Source organism: Staurois parvus, unplaced genomic scaffold (assembly GCF_062004578.1).
Source record: "Staurois parvus isolate SC_StPar_1 unplaced genomic scaffold, SC_StPar_1.0 ptg000578l, whole genome shotgun sequence".
NCBI classification, from domain to species: Eukaryota; Metazoa; Chordata; class Amphibia; order Anura; family Ranidae; genus Staurois; species Staurois parvus.
In genome coordinates this window covers 6796622-6817779 of record NW_028318374.1, presented here as the reverse complement: position 1 = coordinate 6817779, position 21158 = coordinate 6796622, and the positions used below count along the sequence as shown (strand labels likewise).

General features: G+C 46.9%; 1 protein-coding gene across 1 annotated transcript in view; it reads right to left on the bottom strand.

Annotated features, from left to right (window-relative positions):
* Positions 1–21158, bottom strand: part of MIGA1 (mitoguardin 1) — an 88885-nt gene that overhangs the window by 43913 nt on the left and 23814 nt on the right. The window contains exon 7 of the mRNA XM_089692190.1: positions 18099–18222. Coding sequence (XP_089548316.1) covers positions 18099–18222 — 124 coding nt within the window. The remainder of the gene's footprint in view (positions 1–18098; positions 18223–21158) is intronic.

Sequence of the window (21158 nt, the reverse complement as noted above, 5' to 3'; positions counted from 1 at the left end):
CCTTCATGGTATAACTCGATAGCTGCCCTTCAAATTTCCTGTGGTCTGCTTTACTAGCTGTCATGTGGCTGAGGTTATGTAAATCCAGATAGAAGCACAATTCCGTTCTTTCCAGCCATGCTAGGGAGAGCCCTGGGGAGCCGTGATGGAAGACAAGGTCATTATGACCTGTTGAGTGGGGGTAAAGATAGGAAATCTCATCACTTGAGTCTCTGACAAATTTAATTAGCTAGCAGTTATTCCACCAGTTATTACCCAAAACTTTAGAACTGGGCTTTCAAAGACTAGTAAATGCAAAACTGGATTTGCCTTTGTTTAGACTAACAATCCACCTGTGCTACCACCACACAAGGATACCAGGTGCACTGGCTCAATTGACTTGCTTGGCCAGCTGGTTGATGATGACCCTTTAACTACTGGAGAGGGCAGATTTACCATTTGTCCAAACTTGAAGCCAGTGCCTGAGACAATGTTTACTTTCCATCAACTAGCACTGGTTTATGCTGGAGGTGCATGGGTTGCTAAGAACCAGGGTGGATAAAAATCAATGATTTTTTAAAAAAAAAATAAAAAAAAAATTCTGATTTTTTTTATTTAAATCAGATTTTTTTGAATAAAATCGGATTTTTTTGAATAAAATCGGATTTTTTTGAATAAAATGCTTTTTGAGGAAAATATATTACCATCCAATAGGTTATTCCATCATGAAATAAAGATTCGTTTTTTAATTATGTAGAATAAGGCTGTATATGTTTAATTTTTTAGGTAAATAAATTCCATGAATCCATTCACAATGTCATGCTCTTCCAGAGGTTTTTGTAAGATTATTGGGCAGTTTCTCTGCCTACAAGATATTATCACAGATGCTCGGTTTACTTTTGCAGTTCTCAAAACAGAATTTGACTCAGCGGAGATCACATGTCTCTTCTTCACAGCAAAAATGTTATAACATGAACAGAGTTAAGAAAAAGACCTTCATCCTAACTTCTACAAACCTATGAATACAGAATCAACCCCTTCAGTGCTAAGTTTCAAGAAGTTCAGTGAATAGAATAGAAACAATATTTTTCTGATTGTTTGGAGTGGAATAGATCTGTACAAGAAGAAAGTGAAACTAAGTGTGAGGAGGAAGGGGCTGACAGTCTAAGTTTCTTAAAATATATATATTTTGTTTAGCCAAGTTAGTTAACAAACATGGATGTTTGTTTAAGCAAATAACATATGCTGGAATGTTATTGTTTCAGTTGAATAAATCTATTTAAATTGTTATTATTAAGGTAATGATTATTTTTCTCCTTCCTAAGTACGACAGAAAAGTTGTCCAAATATGAATGATTAACCTATTAAACTGGGGATAAAAAAACTAATATGAAAAGTTGTTGTTCTAAAAATCTTCATCTACTTGCATATTAAAGTTATACCAGCAAGAATTAGTCTTTATGTAGAAAACTAGGATTTAAATCAAGCCTTACTGACTAGTGATTTAAATCGTGATTTAAATCAGTTTGATTTAAATCAAATCCACCCTGCTAAGAACTGTACAACCCAACTGTACAATGTAGAAAACTCTTCTCTATGGGTTCCTGATTAAATTGCTGTATACACTCACTAGGTGTCAACTGATTAAGCCCAGCAACAAAACCGTTCTGCTACAAATACCTTATTCCCCTATGCAACCAAATGTGGGTACAGGCTCAACAGCAGTCCATGATCCACTGCGTAGACATATCTCTTAGAAAAACAAAAAGGAAGCTGCACTTCATCGTAAAAAGCCACTCCAAGGTCTTTATTAATTCATCAGGTGCACTGCCAGATCTCAATACACAACAAATTCCCAGCTCACTTACCAGCCAGCCTGCAACAAACCGAACCGACCTAACAGTTCACATTAAACACAAGAGGTTTAGTTTGCACACATTTGCAAATATATGCATAAGCTGCAGCGGCCACTTCACAGCACCCCAAAGTAATCCTAACTCTATAAATTTTGAAAGCCCCCAAAGTTGGAGCATATATATAATAATGGAAAGATTAAGGGCAGGTAAACCTAGAGGGAGCCTACCCTTCCCTAAAAAGTTATAGGGATGAACTGGACACCCAGCAATAGCACAATGGCAGCAAAGGTATCCAGTGCATCCCCTCATCAATAGTACAAACAAATGGCAACCACCCCAACCTATAACTGCAGATCTGCCTGCACCTCTGTGCTCCAACATATAGGAGGAGATTTACTAAAACAGGAGAGTGCAAAATCTGATGCAGCTCTGCATAAAAAGCAATCAGCTTCCAGGTTTTATTGTCATAGCTTAATTGAACAAGCTGAAGTTAGAAGCTGATTGGCTACCATGCTCAGCTGCACCAGATTTTGCACTCTCCAGTTTTAGTAAATCAAGCCTATAATATAGCACTAGAGCTTAAATTGCAGAACACCTGGGTTTTGCCTGTGAACGCTTGAACAGGTTTGTTTACATGGCGAGTGAACACTCAGAAAGGTATAGAGATATTCAGGAGAGGAGGATTCTGTACCTTTCGGAAAATGGTCATGTCATGTTGTAGTAAATATGGTCAGAACGTCTTATGAAGCAGACAGGTTGATGAATGTCACAGACCCTGGAAGTCTAAAAGTGATTGGTGGTAGAGGGGGCAAACAAGAAATGACATAGCACCTGTATCAGGAAGTACACATCCATCAGGGCAGGGATTAACAGAGAACCCAAATTCACTACTCCCTTCAGGACCAGGCCATATTTTGCCATTTAGCACTGCACTACTTTAACTGGTAATTGCATGGTGATGCAATGCTATACTGAAAAGAAATTTATATATATTTTTTATATACAAGTAGAGCTCTCTTTTGGTGGTATTTGATCACCATTGGGTTTTTTACGTTTTATTATATAAATTAAAAAAGACCAAACATTTTGAAAAAAAAACAAAACAATATATTTACTTTCTGTTATAAAACATATCCAATAAAAAAAATGTTAAGAATCTAACATTCTGCTAAATGTCTTTGGTGTTTATCTTTTTTGAATTACCAGTATTCACTACTGTTTATGGGCCTGACCATTGCTAGCAGAAATCAACTAACACAACCATATCACATCACGGGACTCAAGTTGTAATCTCTAGTTAAAGGGACCTCTTCTCTTCTAATGCCATTGTTATTCAAATTAAGATACTTCTATCTATTTAAGTAGGAGCATATATTTACATAATTATCTGCATGAAACACTGTGGCACCAGAGGCCTAGAGGGAGCTGTTAGGTCCACAGGCTTTTTCTTCCCCCTCTTACTGCTGGTGTTGCAGTTTAATAGTTGAAGTATACTCATAACTGTATAACTTGCTACATTCTGCTAATTGATTATTCCTATTTTACCAGTGTTTTATTTGTATGCGTTAACTGTGGTTGTATATCCTAAAGGTATTATTCCTGTGGTCTACCCTTTTGAACGAGATGAATATAGAGGTGTTACTAATGAATTGTTGCATTATTACTGTCCATAGGGTTGCAAGGTCAGGGCAACCAGTGGGGACATGAATTTTCAAGTGGCCCCTGTGGGGGTAGCTCTTGAGATCTAATTCACTAAATTATACCAACATGACTAAGGAACTGGGGGAAGGGGGGGGGGGAAGGGGGGGGGGAATGCAGGTACTAGTAGAGGTTTTAAATTATTCTATTATCAAATTCAGCAAATTATGTACAGGATCATTCTTTAGATGTCAAAACATTCTGTATAGGATACCAGGGAACTCAGAAGAAGATTCTGGGAGGGAGAGAAAGAGAGAGGGAAGGAGGGAGGGAAAGAGAGAGGGGGGAGAGAAAGATAGAGAGATAAAGAGAGAAAGAGGGAGAGAGAGAAAGAGAGGGGAGGGAGAGAGAGAAAGAGAGGGGAGGGAGAGAGAGAAAGGGGGGGAGCGAAAGGGGGGAAGCGAAAGGGGGGGAGCGAAAGGGGGGGAGCGAAAGGGGAGGGAGCGAAAGGGGAGGGAGCGAAAGGGGGGGAGAGGGAGCGAAAGGGGAGGAGAGGGAGCGAGAGGGGGAGAGGGAGAGCGAGAGGGGGGGAGGGAGAGCGAGAGGGGGGGAGGGAGAGCGAGAGGGGAGGAGGGAGAGCGAGAGGGGAGGAGGGAGAGCGAGAGGGGGGGAGGGAGAGCGAGAGGGGGGGAGGGAGAGCGAAAGGAAGGGAGGGAGAGCGAAAGGAAGGGAGGGAGAGCGAAAGGAAGGGAGGGAGAGCGAAAGGAAGGGAGAGGGAGCGAAAGGAAGGGAGAGGGAGCAAAAGGAAGGGGGAGGGAGCGAAAGGGGGGAGATGGAGAGGGAGCGAGGGGGGGGGAGATGGAGAGGGAGCGAGGGGGGGGGAGATTGAGCGAGAGGGGGTGAGAGGGAGAGAGAGGGAGTGAGGGGGGGGAGAGGGAGCGAGAGGGGGGAGAGCTAGCGAGAGGGGGGAGGGCGCGAAAGGGAGGGAGAGGGAGCGAAAGGGGGGAGCGAGAGGGGGGAGAGGGAGCGAGAGAGGGGGAGAGGGAGCGAGAGAGAGGGCGCGAGAGAGAGGGAGAGGGGGCGCGAGAGAGAGGGAGAGGGGGCGCGAGAGAGAGCGAGAGGGGGCGCGAGAGAGAGGGAGAGGGAGCGAGAGAGAGGGAGCGAGAAAGAGGGAGGGGGAGCAAGAGAGAGGGGGAAGAGGGCGAGAGAGAGAGAGAGGGAGGGGGGAGGGAGAGAGAGGGGAGCAACAGAGAGAGAGAGGGAGGGGAGCGAAAGAGAGAGAGTGAGAGAGGGAGCGAGAGAGAGGAGGAATGAAGTGAAAGGGGAGACATGATTGAAACCTTTAAAATACATCAAGGGCAAGCGAGAGAGAGGGAGTGAGGGAGAGGGAGCAAGGGAGAGAGAGGGAGCGAGAGGGAGAAAGGGAGCGAGGGAGAGGGAGCGAGAGAGAGAGAGAAAAAGAGGGAGCGAGAGAGAGAGAAAAAGAGGGAGCGAGAGAGAGAGAGAAAGAGGGAACGAGAGAGAGAGAGAAAGAGGGAACGAGAGAGAGAGAGAAAGAGGGAGCGAGAGAGAGAGAGAAAGAGGGAGCGAGGGAGAGAAAGAGGGAGGAAGTGAGAGAGAGGGGGAGGGAGCGAGAGAGGGGGCAAGGGGGGAGAGGGAGCGGGGGGGAGAAGGAGAGGGAGGGGGAGGGAGAGAGAGGTTGGGAGAGAGAGAGGGGGAGGGAGAGAGAGATGGAGGGAGAGAGAGATGGAGGGAGAGAGAGCTAGGAAAAGAGAACAGAAAAAGAGCATGGCAACACAAAGAAATATATATATATATCAAGGCACTCGTAAAAGAAGCATGGTGTCACAAAAGGAGCAAGCTATATTAAATAGAGTGTGACTCTGAGTAAACTGCTGACAATGACATGCTTTCTATTACCAAGGCTGTAAAGTGTAGTAAACAGTTGCGTTTACACATGTGTCTCTGGAGTGACCAGCAACCGGCCCACATGTGTCTGAGAAACTGTGGCAGGTGGAGGAGGTGAAGGTGGCAGGAGGCCATCTTGTGCCTAAAATTAACTTGAGGGTCTCTGGTGGCAGAAAAGTGCAGTGATGTGGGGGAATCAGATTTGAGGCTGTGGTTACTGACGCATGCTTTGCATACAGATCGCTTTATATAAATGATCTGGCCGGTATATAAAATTCAGTGACTGGTTGTTCTAAAAAAAGGGAGGACAAATACAGCACACGGACAGTCAGAGACTATGACAGAAATATCAGGAGAGCATTTAAAAAGCTCAGAAGGCTAAAAATAGGGAGATCTACTAATTTACAGGAATTAGGAAGGATCCATCACTTCTGAAGTGTCATGGGGTCTGTTGCAAGTTGTGAAATTGTCCAATATGCTTTATCTGTCAAAATTGTCTCTTTTCAGATCTGCTTTATTGTACAGAGACAGTTGTTTGACTCTCTCCTGTTGCCTATGATGAGCTCAGCAGCTGCGACCAGAGAAAGTACACACTGTGCATGTGCGGCTCAAAAGACCAGAATGGTGCTCCTATGGTACTAGGTGCTGGTCCCATTGGTTGTTCCATGCCTACAATAAATTGGGATGGATCCATTGCTGGTGCGGCCACTGATGACCTCAGCAGATGAGATAGGAGAGAATACACACTGTGCATGTGCGGCTCAAAAAAACAGGATGGTGCTCTTGTGGTATTAGGAGGCGCTGGACCCATTGGCTGTTCCATCCCTACAATAACTCGAGATGGAGCCATTGCGGCTGCATCCACTGATGACCTCAGCAGATGAGATTGGGAATGCACACATACATTGTGTACGTTTTCCTAAGAACGGGATGGTGCGCCTGTGGTACTAGAAGGGACTGGTCCCATTGGCATCCCTACAATTACTTAGGATGGAGCCATTGCTGTTGCAGCCACTGATGACCTTAGCAGCTGAGACAGAAGGGAGTACACATTGTGCATGTACATCCCAAAAGAACATATCAAGATTGACTTCAGAAACTTAACGTGTACAGTCTGGAGGAAGAAGTGAAAGGGGAGACATGATTGAAACTTTTAAAATACATCAAGGGCATGCAAGAGGTTCAGGAGGGCAGTATTTTCAACATGAAACCAATAGCAAGAACACGGGGACATGACCTTAAACTAACTGGAGGAAAGTTCAAAACTAAACTCAAAGTATAATTTTACTTACAGCATAGTTGATGCTTGCATGTGCAGCCCAAACGAACAGGATGGCATTCCCTCCCATGGCAGTACAGGGCACTGGTCCCTAAAGGCTGCTCCATCCCATTTACACTTTAAACTAAATCCGGCCACGGACAGTTCAAATCTCGGCCGGTTCAGCAGGAACCAGGTGAAATGCGAATCATGTAGGGGCAAGGCTAAATGTACCCAAGTTGATCGATCAATCAACTTGGGTACAACCAGCCTGCTGGATTTTACATGCGAATATCAAGGTCTTCTCCAGGCGGAGGGGCGGCATCCCCATCAGGAGAACACAATGGCTCGGCAGGAGGGATTCCTTTGTCAACACTGTCTGTGTTGATGGTGGAATCAAGCCTACTTCTTTCCTGTGCCTTGTATTTGCAGGAAAGAAATTTGCACCATCTATGGCCTGTCTTAGCTTTGAATTTAAGGAATGATAGACCCCAGTTACAAAGAAAAGCTAAAGCTGAGAAGACAGTCGAGGCTTCTTTAGCATAGGTGGTAGAAAACAAAAATCTGGAGTTGTCTACGGTTAGGCTGGCCATAGATGCCTGGTCTATGCCTGGTCTATTTTCAATCAGCCATCAAGCTGATCAAAACAAATATCAATGGATTCCCACAACACATGCAAGGTGGATGGAAGAATCCTCCCACGCTGTGCCATTGTATTCTAGCAGTGAGATGCCTCCATTGTCAGAATATTCTGATCAACAAAAGTTTTCCAACATTCTATTGAATGGGGACAGCTATAGATGAATTGATATTTGGCCAATTCAGCAGTGAAATTCATTCCATCTATGGGCAATTTTAGACAGGACATATAATTTGAAAAGCTATAAATAAGCAACAATATCTTGTGCCTTGTTGTGATTGGGATTAATTTGTCAGATGTGAACGTTTAATAAACGTCAAAATGCAAAATTAAATACTTATTTCCACATTGTATTTCAATTCTTTCTAGCCTACTCCTATTAATATGAAAAATCTTAAAATTTGTAAATTACTCTGTGAAGATCCCGCACATTTCCTTGAATTCTGTGACACATAGGCACTATGTTCTGTGATTAGGCACTGCTGTGTCACACATATCACAGAGCCTGCCTTCTGAACTACAGAGGAGCTGAGAGGAGGAGTTTCAGGAGGCAGAGTCAGTACAGGAATCACTGCTTGCAGGCAGCAAGGTACCAAGGGATATGTGGTTCTTAGAAATGGAAAGTAAACAGCAGAGGAGAAGCTGCAAAGCAAGCAGGGAATCCAGGAAGTTGTGGAAAGAGTTGACCAGTAGACAGGCAGACAACGTGAAAGGAGACTTGTACATTGTTAAATGTCAAATATAACTATTGTTTGTATTGCTATTACAATGGTGATGTTATAAAATGAAAGTTTATGCTGTGATCATAGAACTCCTTTATTAAAAAAAAAGAAATGGGTTACAACCTGCCTGGGTGCTCAACCTGTGGCCCTCCAGCTGTTTTGGAACTACAAATCCCGTGAGGCACTGCAAGAGGCAGATGGAGGAATCCTCCCACGCTGTGCCATTGTATTCTAGCAGTGAGACGCCTCCATTGTCAGAATATTCTGATCAACAAAAGTTTTCCAACATTCCCGTTCTGTTGAATTTCCTGCTGACAGTTACAAGCATGACTCTCAAAGGCAGAGGCATGATGGGACTTGTAGTTCTGTGGCAGCTGGAGGGCCACAGGTTAAGCACCCAACAGACTTCCTTAAAAAATGAATTTTAATTGATTAAAAACATTTCTAAAGAAACTTTAAAGAGGAATTCCAGGTATAGATATTTTATGCATTGTTACACTGGTCCAGCTTGGACCAACATCCATGTTACACTCAAGTTGGACCAATGTAACTATGTATATACCATACCTGGCTGTTCCCCCTGGAAGCTGCAAATCCCTATAGTAGAAATCCCTGCTACTCCAGTGCTTCCAGGTCCTGTGCTCAGTGGCTGTCCTGCTGCAATGTGAATACAGGACACCACAGCACGCCTCTCCACCTTGTCCATTCAAGAAAATGCTTTGCATTTATTGAGAAGATGTAAATCATGTCCGTGCCGAGTGGCTGACCTCCTGTGTTCAAAGTGCAGCAGGGCAGCTGCTTGGCACGGAACCCATAAGCAAGTGGAGATGATTGCAGTAGCGGTGTCTATGTTCGTGATTTCAAGCTCCCAGGGGGATCGGCTAGGTATGGAATATGCACAGTTCCATCGGTCCAAGTAGGACCAATGTCATTATGTAAAAATATACCATGCCTAAAATTCATCTTTAATTCTTAAATACTAGCAGCTTATGGTGGCTTGAAGAACATGTATTCATCTTCAGTTTGATGTCAGTGGGACCCCCTGGACCTCAGACTCAGGCTGCACATTGGACCTTGATTTTGCCCAAGTGAAGATTAGGCCCTGCTCCTCCCCGCGGTAAAGTATATGTGAACCTTTACTTGGTAAAACAACCCATTCAGTTTAGGTAGGGGTGGAGGCTTCTTGTTACGTCTGGCAGGTTGGGGAGGGGAGCGTGGCAACAGCAGATTGAACAGAGCATAGGCACAGTCCAGTGTAAAATGCAGACAAAGAAATGTGCCGTGACAAGCTGTATGGGGGGAAGCTTGTCAGCAAAAGGCAGAGAAACAATAGTACACTGATATTTATTTGGAAGTTCTGTGCAGGAGTGCGTATCAGCTGGAGGCAAAAAAACAACAGAACACTGATCTTCCCAATGATGAGCTGTAAAGGGGACATGTTAGCAGGAGCAGGGGCGGACTGACAACTCATGGGGCCCCCGGGCAATAGGGGATCATGGGGCCCCTGTGTCCTTGCCCAAACTCAAAAAAACCTATGAAAAAGGTACCAGGGGCATCTCATGGGGCCCCCTACTGACCCCAGGCCCTCGGGCAGTGCCCAAGTTTCCAAATGGTCAGTCCGCCCCTGAGCAGGAGGCTGAAAAACAGCAGTACACAAACTTTCCCAGTGATTATCTGTGAAGGGAGGCATGTGCAGGAGTGTGTGTTAGCTGGAGGCAAAGAAAGAACAGAACACTGATCTTCCTAATGACGAGCTGTAAAGGGGGCATGTTAGCAGGAGGCTGAAAAACAACAGTACACAAACCTTCCCAGTGATTATCTGTGAAGGGGGGCATGTGCAGGAGTGTGTGTTAGCTGGAGGCAAAGAAACAACAGGACACTGATCTTCCCAATAAGGAGCTGTAAAGGGCGCATGTTAGCAGGAGGCTGAGAAACAGCAGTACTCAAACCTTCCCAGTGATTATCTGTGAGGGGGGCATGTCAGCACAAGTCTGACTATTAGAGTACAGATAGGCTGTGCTCTCAAGTAGAATGCAAAGAAGAAAACACACCACACTGGGATAGATATGCGTCTAGGTTTGGTGTGGTCAATTTGAAATAGGAAAGGGGGGGGGGGGAAGAGAAAAAGAACAGGATACTTTTTAATAGTACATGTTAACACAGACAAATATCAGAAATATGAAATGTTGGGGTAACATACACTTTGACATTTCAATGGTATGGGTCGGAAAGTATACAGTACGTATATAAAATTCCAAAACTCCAGTGGATATCCACTGTGTGCCAGGAATACTGACAATGGCATGCTGTTAAACGGTCCAGTATAATGAACATATTTTCAATGATAGCAGAGGTTGCCATGAAAACAAAATGTAAATTACCGATAGAAGCAGCTGACATTTTATGCAAATCTTGACTTTGCCTATAAAAGTCAAGACTGGCCCTAAGGCTCCATCTCCAAAGTCTCCAGTTTGATCTTTGAATATGATGAGCGGCTCCTCTGACAGGGAACCTCAGGAGTTTCAAGGGTACGGGGCCCAACTTGAGAAAAAAAGTGAAATTTCCATATACCGTATTTTTCGCTCCATAAGACGCACTTTTTTCCCCCCAAAAAAGGGGGGAAAATGTCAGTGCGTCTTATGGAGCGAATATAAAGCGGCCGGTCCGGTATTTTTGCGGCCACCATGTCAGAATACCGGGCCGGCCGCTCAGCTGTTGTCTCCTGCAGGGCCTTACCTGTTCCTCGCTCCAGCGCTGCACAGTCTTCCCGCGCTGGCTTCTGTGACAGCCGGGTGCCCACTGCGCATGTGCTGCGCTTTGTGAATGATCCGGTGTCTTCTGGGACACATGAAAGGTCCCAGAAGGCGCCGGGCCATTCACAAAGCGCAGCGCTTCTCGCACATGCGCAGTGGGCACCCGGCTGTCACAGAAGCCGGCCCGGGAAGAAGAGGGAAGGACAACTCCGCGGAAGTGGGAGCGGGTACCTGTCAAATTCAGGTACCCATTCCCCCTCCCTCCCCAAAGGTCCGCAGTCTCTGGTCATTCCCTGCACTGTGTCCGCAGTCTCTGGTCATCCCCTGCACTGTGTCCGCAGTCTCTGGTCATCCCCTGCACTGTGTCCGCAGTCTCTGGTCATCACCTGCACTGTGTCCGCAGTCTCTGGTCATCCCCTGCACTGTGTCCGCAGTCTCTGGTCATGCCCTGCACTGTGTCCGCAGTCTCTGGTCATCCCCTGCACTGTGTCCGCAGTCTCTGGTCATCCCCTGCACTGTGTCCGCAGTCTCTGGTCATCCCCTGCACTGTGTCCGCAGTCTCTGGTCATCCCCTGCACTGTGTCCGCAGTCTCTGGTCATCCCCTGCACTGTGTCCGCAGTCTCTGGTCATCCCCTGCACTGTGTCCGCAGTCTCTGGTCATCCCCTGCACTGTGTCCGCAGTCTCTGGTCATCCCCTGCACTGTGTCCGCAGTCTCTGGTCATCCCCTGCACTGTGTCCGCAGTCTCTGGTCATCCCCTGCACTGTGTCCGCAGTCTCTGGTCATCCCCTGCACTGTGTCCGCAGTCTCTGGTCATCCCCTGCACTGTGTCCGCAGTCTCTGGTCATCCCCTGCACTGTGTCCGCAGTCTCTGGTCATCCCCTGCATTGTGTCCGCAGTCTCTGGTCATCCCCTGCACTGTGTCCGCAGTCTCTGGTCATCCCCTGCACTGTGTCCGCAGTCTCTGGTCATCTCCTGCACTGTGTCCGCAGTCTCTGGTCATCTCCTGCACTGTGTCCGCAGTCTCTGGTCATCTCCTGCACTGTGTCCGCAGTCTCTGGTCATCTCCTGCACTGTGTCCGCAGTCTCTGGTCATCTCCTGCACTGTGTCCGCAGTCTCTGGTCATCTCCTGCACTGTGTCCGCAGTCTCTGGTCATCTCCTGCACTGTGTCCGCAGTCTCTGGTCATCTCCTGTACTGTGTCCGCAGTCTCTGGTCATCTCCTGTACGGTGTCCGCAGTCTCTGGTCATCTCCTGTACTGTGTCCGCAGTCTCTGGTCATCTCCTGTACTGTGTCCGCAGTCTCTGGTCATCTCCTGTACTGTGTCTGCAGTCCATTGGTTCAGAATATTTTTTTTTTCTTGTTTTTCACCTCTAAAACCTAGGCACGTCTTATGGTCAGGTGCGTCTTATGGAGCGAAAAAAACGGTAACTTTACCTTCCTGTATTTCTGGATCCATTGATCATTTTGTGTGTGTTTTTTTTAATTCTGCCAATGTACGCTCTCATTGTAGGATTAGTTTCAATCAGTCAGTTTTATAATAGATTTAAGCTCAGCTCTGGATGACTCTCCTCTTATGTGGGGGCTAAGAATACATACGACTCCGCCATCTGAAGCAGATGCACTATTCAGATCTATCTTCAACTATTTATAGGATATGTTGTCAGCTGCTAGGATTTTAAGAGGACCTGGACAATGTACTCCCCTCCCCAGCACACACAGACACACGTGAGCAAACACTTCATTACCAGCATGTGCTAAACCAATTAATAATTCACCAGCATCTGCTAGAAAATGTCCTGACTAATCAATGGACCTTCTGATCCAATTTTCATAACAGATCCTTTTGGAAGGGGAAGGGGTCTCAAGTCATACCCTCTATTTTCCCATGGTTTGCAGTGGTTTTCTTAGCCTGGGGACTCCTGGAAGCCAAGTCACAGTTTTAGAGGACCACCTGTGGTTAGATATGGGTCTAAACTTCATAACATCTTTTAAAAAGGATCAAGTAAATATTAAACCAGTTCTAATGTAACTATCACAGCCAGATACGAATCAACAAGAAGCAGATTAGCTCAGTGGTTGGTACTTTTATCACTAGGGTCCAAGGTTTGAGATCCAGTCAGGATACCATCTGCATGAAGTTTGTATGTTCTTTCTGTGCCTGCATGGGTTTCCTCTGGGTACTCTGGTTCCCTCTCACACTCCAAAGACATGCTGGTAGGTTAATCAGATCTTAGCCCATCAAAGATGGCTGGCTAACCATCTGCCCCAAATACAGATAAAGTGCTTTGAGAAAGGTGCTAAATGGTTCGCACTTCCGCCCGGCAGTACTAGGGTCATTGGTTTGAATCCCAACCACTGCACCACCGGCCTGTAGTTTGCATGTTCTCACTGTGTCCACGTGGGTTTCCTCCGGGTACTCCGGTTTCTTCCCACACTCCAAAGACATGCTGGTAGGTTAATTGGATCCTATCTATATTGGCCCTAGTATGTGTATGTATGAATGTGAGTTAGGGACCTTAGATTGTACGCCCCTTGAGGGTTAGGGACTGATGGGAATGTACAATATATTATTATTATTATACAGGATTTATATAGCACCAACAGTTTGCTCAGCGCTTTACAAAATAAAGGGAGACAATACAGCAACAATACAGTTCAATACAAGAGGGTTAGGAGGGCCCTGATCCTTGGAGCTTACAATCTAAGAGGGAGGGGCTGGTGGTACAAAAGGTAATAACTGTGGGGGATGGACTGGTAAGAGGAATAGAAGATTAGCTGAAGGCATGATAAGCTTTCCTGAAGTGATAGGTTTTCAGAGGTCGCCTAAAAGTGGGCAGAGTAGGCGATAGTCGGATAGATTGGGGTAGAGAGTTCCAGAGGATGGGGGAGGCTCTGGAGAAGTCCTGGATACTAGCATGGGAGGAGGAGACAAGGGAGCTAGAGAGCAGGAAGAGCGGAAAGGATGGTTTAGGTGAAATTTGGAGACAAGATTGGTGATGTAATTTGGGGCAGAGTTATAAATGACTTTATGTGTTATTGTTAATGTTCTGAATTTTATTTGTTGGGCAATGGGAAGCCAGTGGAGGGATTGGCAAAGAGGGATGGCAGATATGGAACGATTAGTAAGGTGGATGAGTCTGGCAGCAGCATTCATGATAGACTGAAGAGGGGATAGCCTGCGATGAGGTCGGCCAATGAGGAGGGAGTTACAATAGTCAAGGCAAGAGATAACCAGGGAGTGAATAAGCTGCTTAGTAGTTTCAGAGGTTAAGAATGGCCGTATCTTGGAGATGATGCAGGGGTGAAGTCTACTGGGCTCTAGAGCAGTGGAGATGTGTTCTCTGGAGTGACCAATCACGCTTCTCTGTCTGGCAATCCGATGGACTTGTTTGGGTTTGGCGGATGCCAGGAGAACGGCACTTGCCTGACTGCATTGTGCCAAGTGTAGACTTTGGTGGAGGGGGGATTATGGTGTGGGGCTGCTTTTCAGGGGTTGGTCTTGGCCCCCTAGTTCCTGTGAAGGGAACTCTTAAAGTGTCAGCATACCAAGACATTTTGGACAATTTCATGCTTTGTGGGAACAATTTGGGGTTGGTCCCTTCCTATTCCAACTACATAGCCTATGCTCTACCTCTGAAGAAGTGCGTGCTCACGAAACGAGTCAGTTGGAGCCCAGGACGCCGTTGACACTACGCCGCCGATGCCACGTGGAGGCCCGGTGGCCATCTTTGTATTTAAAGGGTCAGTGTGTTCACCCATACTTGGCACCATTGTGATTGTACTATGCACCCATGCTTTTCTAATAAAGTCAGTTACCTACTACACTATGAGTATTTCCCTGTGTCTCCTGCGAGGAGCTTCTTCAACCTTTACAGCCCTGAGTGATTCCTGTGTCAGCTCCTGAGAGGGGGAACTACATCTTGGCAAAGATTTCTCTGACCTGCTGGACCACATCTTCACCACACGAGGGCGCTTGATCTTCATTCTTTCCAGCTATTCCCGTGATCAGACCAGAAAGGAGAGGGGAATATTCAGGATATTTATTCACATGCGTATTACCTATACGCTTCTGGTTAGTGCGCATTTCTTCCCATAGACACCCTCCTAAACCTTGTGGACGGCCTTCCCAGAAGAGTTGAAGCTGTTATAGCTGCAAAGGGCGGGGCCAACTCAATATTGAACCCTACGGACTAAGACTGGGATGCCATTAAAGTTCATGTGTGTGTAAAGGCAGGAGGCCCAATGCTTTTGGCAATGTAGTGTATATTCAATGAATACATGATTTTTTATATAAACTAAACTATCGATAAACACTGTTACTCTGAGCAGTAAAGATATGAGCTATGAGGTCTCCATTCAAAACAGTGTTCTTAATTTTGGGTGGAGTTCACAGATATTTCACAAATACAGAGCAGGCACATATAATGGAAAGCATGTTCAGGTTTTATTTTAAACTTTAGCTCATACTGATGTTCTCATTATGATAGTCAGCTCTATTTCTGCATTGCGCTCCTCTGCCTGCGATATGAAGCATACACAGCAGCGGTCATTGGATGTCATGTCGCTCTGATTCACCCACTTTACATGTCTCATAAACACATTACTCGTCTCCCAGACTAAACATTTCTGCTGGCAGAGAATGCCAAATTAACACTATCCAGACTCCAGTACACCATCTCTGGCTGCTTCTCTACTTCCCACTACAACAATGATAAATGGAGAAACTGTCATTAAAGCTTCCTAATTCTCCTTGGTCTCTGGCTGGTGTTAGAATTAGGAGGAGCTCCAGCAAAACAGCTAAATACCCAACTGGAATACAGATACGTTAAAGTTTTAGATCACCTTTACAGAAAACTTGTGGATTAACTGCTTGTTTTTCTACCACCCCAAAGAAAGGTTAAAGTGTTCACCTTTACAGAAAAAATTAAAAAGGTGAACTAACACCATGCAGCCCCCCACGGTCCCCACTGTACTTACCTCCAGGAATGCTGAGCTGTCAGCTGACCCAGGCGTTTAAAATCCCCATTCTTATTCGTCCTCTCTGGGCAGCTCTCCTGGGGTGGACCAGTGCAATTCACTGTGCAGGCGCTGACCAATCAGAATTGCTCTGGTCCATCCCAGAAGTGCTGCACATGGGAGCAGGAGAAGAGTGAGGATTTCAAATCCCCAGACCACTGATCAGTTGTGTGGGCACTGACAGCTTAGCATCCCCAAAGGCAAGTACACAAGGGACCCATGGGTGGGGAGGGTGTACAGCATCTGTTCACATTTTCGATTGTTCTGTGAAGGGTGGTAGAAAAACAGGTAGTTAATCCACTAACATTGTCAGCAGACATGTCTGTATACATTTCTGTGATCACGTTGCAGCAAATTTTGCACCGCATGATGCTTTTGGCAGATGACACCGCCGCCAAACGTGCCCTATTCAAATGAATGTGCGGTATAGTTCACTCACACTCCATACTGGAATTGACCACATGATTAGTAGGGTGCTGCAACGACTCCCCACTGGTCACAGCGTACAACGGAGATGAAATATGTCATCAGCATGCCGTCAAGCTTCTTTCAAAGGTGCAAAGTTTTTTAATATTGTATGATCACATAGAAAAGCAACATTTATCGTCGGCACAGGGACCCATTCTTAGGCGTGGAATCACTGGGGGGGTTGTAAAGGGGACAAAGGAAACTGCATGGAGGGGGATACAGGACACTACTTTGGGGGGCAGAGGACATTGCTATGGGGGAGCAGAGGACACTATAGTGGGGCAGGAGGTACAGGACTCTACTGTGGGGGGAGGGGGCAGAAGATATTGCTATGGGGGAGCAGAGGACACTACAGTGGGGGAGGGGTAAAGGACACTAATGTGGAGGGAAGGGGCAGAAGACATTGCTATGGGGGAGGGGTGACATGAGAGGAAGCAGAGGACACTGCTTTGTGTGGGGGTAGAGGACACTGCATGGGGGGTGGGGGGGTACAGGACACTACAATAGGAGAGTGCTGTGAAGGGGGCAGAGGATATTGCTATGGAGGAGCAGAGGACATTACAGTGGGGGAGGGGGTGATGTGAAGGGAGCAGAGCACACTGAATGGGGGAGGGGGGTACGTGACACTACTATGGTGGGTGATGTGAAGGGGGCAGAGGACACTGAATGGGGGAGGGGGGTATGTGACACTACTATGGTGGGTGATGTGAAGGGGGCAGAGGACACTGCATTGGGGGGTTGGTACAAGACAATACTGTTGGGGGAGGGGGGCAGGAGACACTACAGTTGAGGGGGGTGATGTTGAAAGGGCAGAGTACATTGCTACGGGGAGTAGGGGAAACTTCACAGGGGAGGGGGGGGGTGATGTGAAGGAGGGCAGAGGACAATGCTTTGTGGGGGGTGGGGTTTTAAAGGGGACAGAGGGCACTGCATGGGGGGGGGGGGTACAGGACACTACTGTGGGGGGAGGGGCGCAGAGGATATTGCTATGGGGGAGCAGAGGACGCTATAGTGGGGGAGGGGGTACAGGTCATGACTGTGGGGGGAGGGGGCAGAGAACATTGCTATGGGGGAGCAGAGGTCACTGCTTTGTGTGGGGGGAGGGGTTAGAGGACACTGCATGGGGGGGGGAGGTACAGGACACTACTGTGGGGGGAGGGGGGCACAGGATATTGCTATGGGGGAGCAGAGGATGCTACAGTGGGGGAGGGGGTACAGGTCACGACTGTGGGGGGAGGGGGCAGAGGACATTGCTATGGGGGAGCAGAGGTCATTGCTTTGTGTGAGGGGAGGGGTTAGAGGACACTGCATGGGGGGGTGGTGTATGGGACACTACTGTGGTGGGTGATGTGAATGGAGCAGAGGACACTGCATGGGGGGGGAGGTGGTACAAGACAATACTGTGGGGGGCAGAAGACACTACAGTGGGAGAATGATGTGAAGGGGGCAGAGGACATTGCTATGGGGGAGCAGAGGACACTGTATGGGGGGGGAGGGGTACTACTGTGGTGGGTGATATGAAGGGGTGCAGAGGATACTACTGTGGGGGGAGTGATGTAAAGGGGGGCAGGGGGCACTACTGTAACACTATGTGTTCTTTATGCTGTCTTTTTATGGGGGGGCTTGATAGTTAGGTTTTTTTATTTTTGTTTTTTTTTGTGTTGTGAAGTTATATCTCAACCTCTGAAAGGTTGCCTACCCCTGAGCGATTCCATGCAAGGGACCACGATTAGCTGTGGGAGCGGAGAGCCTCCCATTGGTTTTAATGGGGTGTTGGATATTTGCTGTGCAGGTAAATGTGGAAACAAATATAACAATAGACTTCCAGCAGTTCTACTAGTTGTACATTTACTTACCAATGTCATTAGCCAATGATGCTGGATCGGATGCCCCAAATGAGGCCTGAAACTCCTCTTGAAGGCGGTACGCACGTTGCAGTAAGGCTTCCAGTTTATGGATGAATTCAGCACTTATGATATCCTGGAAAAACATTTATTGGTAAGGATGTGCTAATGTCATAAAATATTTATCACCAAGATTGCTTGCCCCCTGTGCATCCAATATTCTAATCTGAATATATACATAACTGGCAAAGAATAAAGACGAGGCAATCAGTATTTCCATGTGCACATTCTGTGAAACACTGCAAAGAACAACGATGGTGTGCTAACAGCGGATAACGATTGTAACAAATTAGATTTGAATTGACTTAAAAGTGACTCTGTTGCTAAAATAAATCTGAATATAAAAGGGTCCCCTAGATAGAATGAAGAGAAATCACTGCCCCAACACTTCTCAGTATTTGACACTTCTGGGAGTGTCAATTTTGTGGTCCCCTGCTGCTGTGAGTGGTTTGATCTGTTGATCTCTATACCACAGCTGTGTCTTGTAGTAATGGAGGGGTCTGGGGAAGAACCAAAGAACACAGTAGGGGACCAGGATCAACACCCTTCCGAAGTGTCCATCTCCAGACCCTTTCCTATTCCTAAAACAAAGTTTTTTCCCAGTAGTTATGCAGCCCCATGAAAACATGTTGAATGAGCAGAAGGGGGTCTGGCTTGCACCACTTGCAATAAAGTTGTAGCCTTTTTGTATCTTTTGTTGAATGTCAGATTCACTGCCCTATAAATATACCCCTATGTGTACACAATGCCAGGAACATAAAGGCTTCTGTCCAGATAGCTGGATTTACATTATGGAGATTTACTGGAGCACTCAGAATCTGGTGCAGCTCTGCATTGTAACCAATCAGATTCCAGCTTGTTCAATTAAGCTGTGACAAGTAAACGTGGAAGCTGATTGGTTTCTATGGAGAGCTGCACCAGATTGTGCACAATGCAGTTTTAGTAAATAAGCCCCAAAGTGTCATCCCTATGTCAGCTGGAAGTGCTGCGAGACAGGAAGTCGTGGAATATGACCCCAATGGGGACATCGAACGCAATGAAAACTTTTACTAAAAGCAGGGAAGGATTAGAGCAGCAGTTCTCAACCTTTTTTAAAACATACACCCTTTAAGTGTATGCAACATTATGAGGTACCCCGTCTAAAAGGTGAAATGTTACTTATCAATAAGAAGCCTGACCCTGTAACTATGTACACAGCCACCTTAATGAAACCAATTCACATAAGAGGTGCCCCCATCACATCAGAAGCCCCCCTTCACATAAGAGATGCCTCCATCACATCAGAAGCCCCCCTTCACATAAGAGGTGCCTCCATCACATCAGAAGCCCCCCTTCACATAAGAGATGCCTCCATCACATCAGAAGCCCCCCTTCACATAAGAGATGCCTCCATCACATCAGAAGCCCCCCTTCACATAAGAGGTGCCTCCATCACATCAGAAGCCCCCCTTCACATAAGAGGTGCCTCCATCACATCAGAAGCCCCCCTTCACATCAAAAGTGCACACATCACCTCAGAAACCCCCCTTCACATCAGCTGCACATCAGAAACCCCCCTTCACATAAGAAGTGCCCACATCACATCAGAAACCCCCCTTCACATCAGGGGTACCCACATCACATCAGAAACCCCCCTTCACATCAGAGGTGCCCACATCACATCAGAAACCCTCCTTCACATCAGGGGTACCCACATCACATCAGAAACTCCCCTTCACATCAGGGGTACCCACATCACATCAGAAACCCCCCTTCACATCAGGGGTACCCACATCACATCAGAAACTCCCCTTCACATCTGAGGTGCCCCCATCACATCAGAAACTCCCCTTTACATCAGGGGTACCCCCATCACATCAGAATCCCCCCTTTACATCAGATGTGCCTCTGTCACATCAGAATCCCCCCTTCACATCAAATGTGTCCCTGCCACATCAGAAGCCCCCCTTCACATCAGAGGTGCCACATCACATCAGAAACCCCCCTTCACATCAGGGGTACCCACATCACATCAGAAACCCCCCTTTACATCAGAGGTACCCACATCACATCAGAAACCCTCCTTCACATCAGAGGTGCCCCCATCACATCAGAAGCCCCCCCCCTTCACATCAGAGGTACCCCTGTCACATCAGATGTGCCCACATCATATAAGAAGCCCCCCTTCACATCAGATGTGCCCCCCATCACATCAGAAACCCCCATCACATAGGATGTGCCCCATCACATCAGTAGCCCCCCTTTACATCAAAAGTGTCCCCCATCACATCAGAAACCCCCCTTCACATAGGATGTGCCCCATCACATCAGAGGTGCTCCCATCACACCAGAAGCCCCCCTTTACATCAAATGTGCCCGTCACATCAGAATCCCCCCTTCACATCTGATGTGCCCCATCACATCAGAAGCCCCCCCCTTCACATTAGAAGTGCCCCCCATCACATTAGAAACCCCCCTTCACATCAGAAGTGCCCACATCACATCATAAACCCTCCTTCACATCAGAGGTGCCCCATCACATCAGAAACCCCCCTTCACATAGGATGTGTCCCCCATCACATCAGAAGCCCCCCTTCACATAGGATGTGGCCCCCCACCCCATCACATCAGAGGTGCTCCCATCACATCAGAAGCCCCCCTTCACATCAGATGTGCCCCCCATCACATCAGAAATCCCCATCACATTAGAGGTGCCCCCATCACACCAGAAGCCCCCCCCTTCACATCAAAGGTGCCCCCATCACATCAGAATCCCCCCTTTACATCAGATGTGCCCCTGTCACATCAGAATTCCCCCTCACATCAAATGTGTCCCTGTCACATCAGAAGCCCCCCCCTTCACATCAGAGGTGCCACATCACATCAGAAACCCTCCTGTACATCAGAGGTTCCCCCATCAAATCAGAAGCCTCCCATCATATCATAACCCTGGCTTCATGTCAGACATTCCCTTTCATATCAGAGTTCACCCTATCACAACAAAAGCCTCCTACATCAGACGCCCTTCATGAT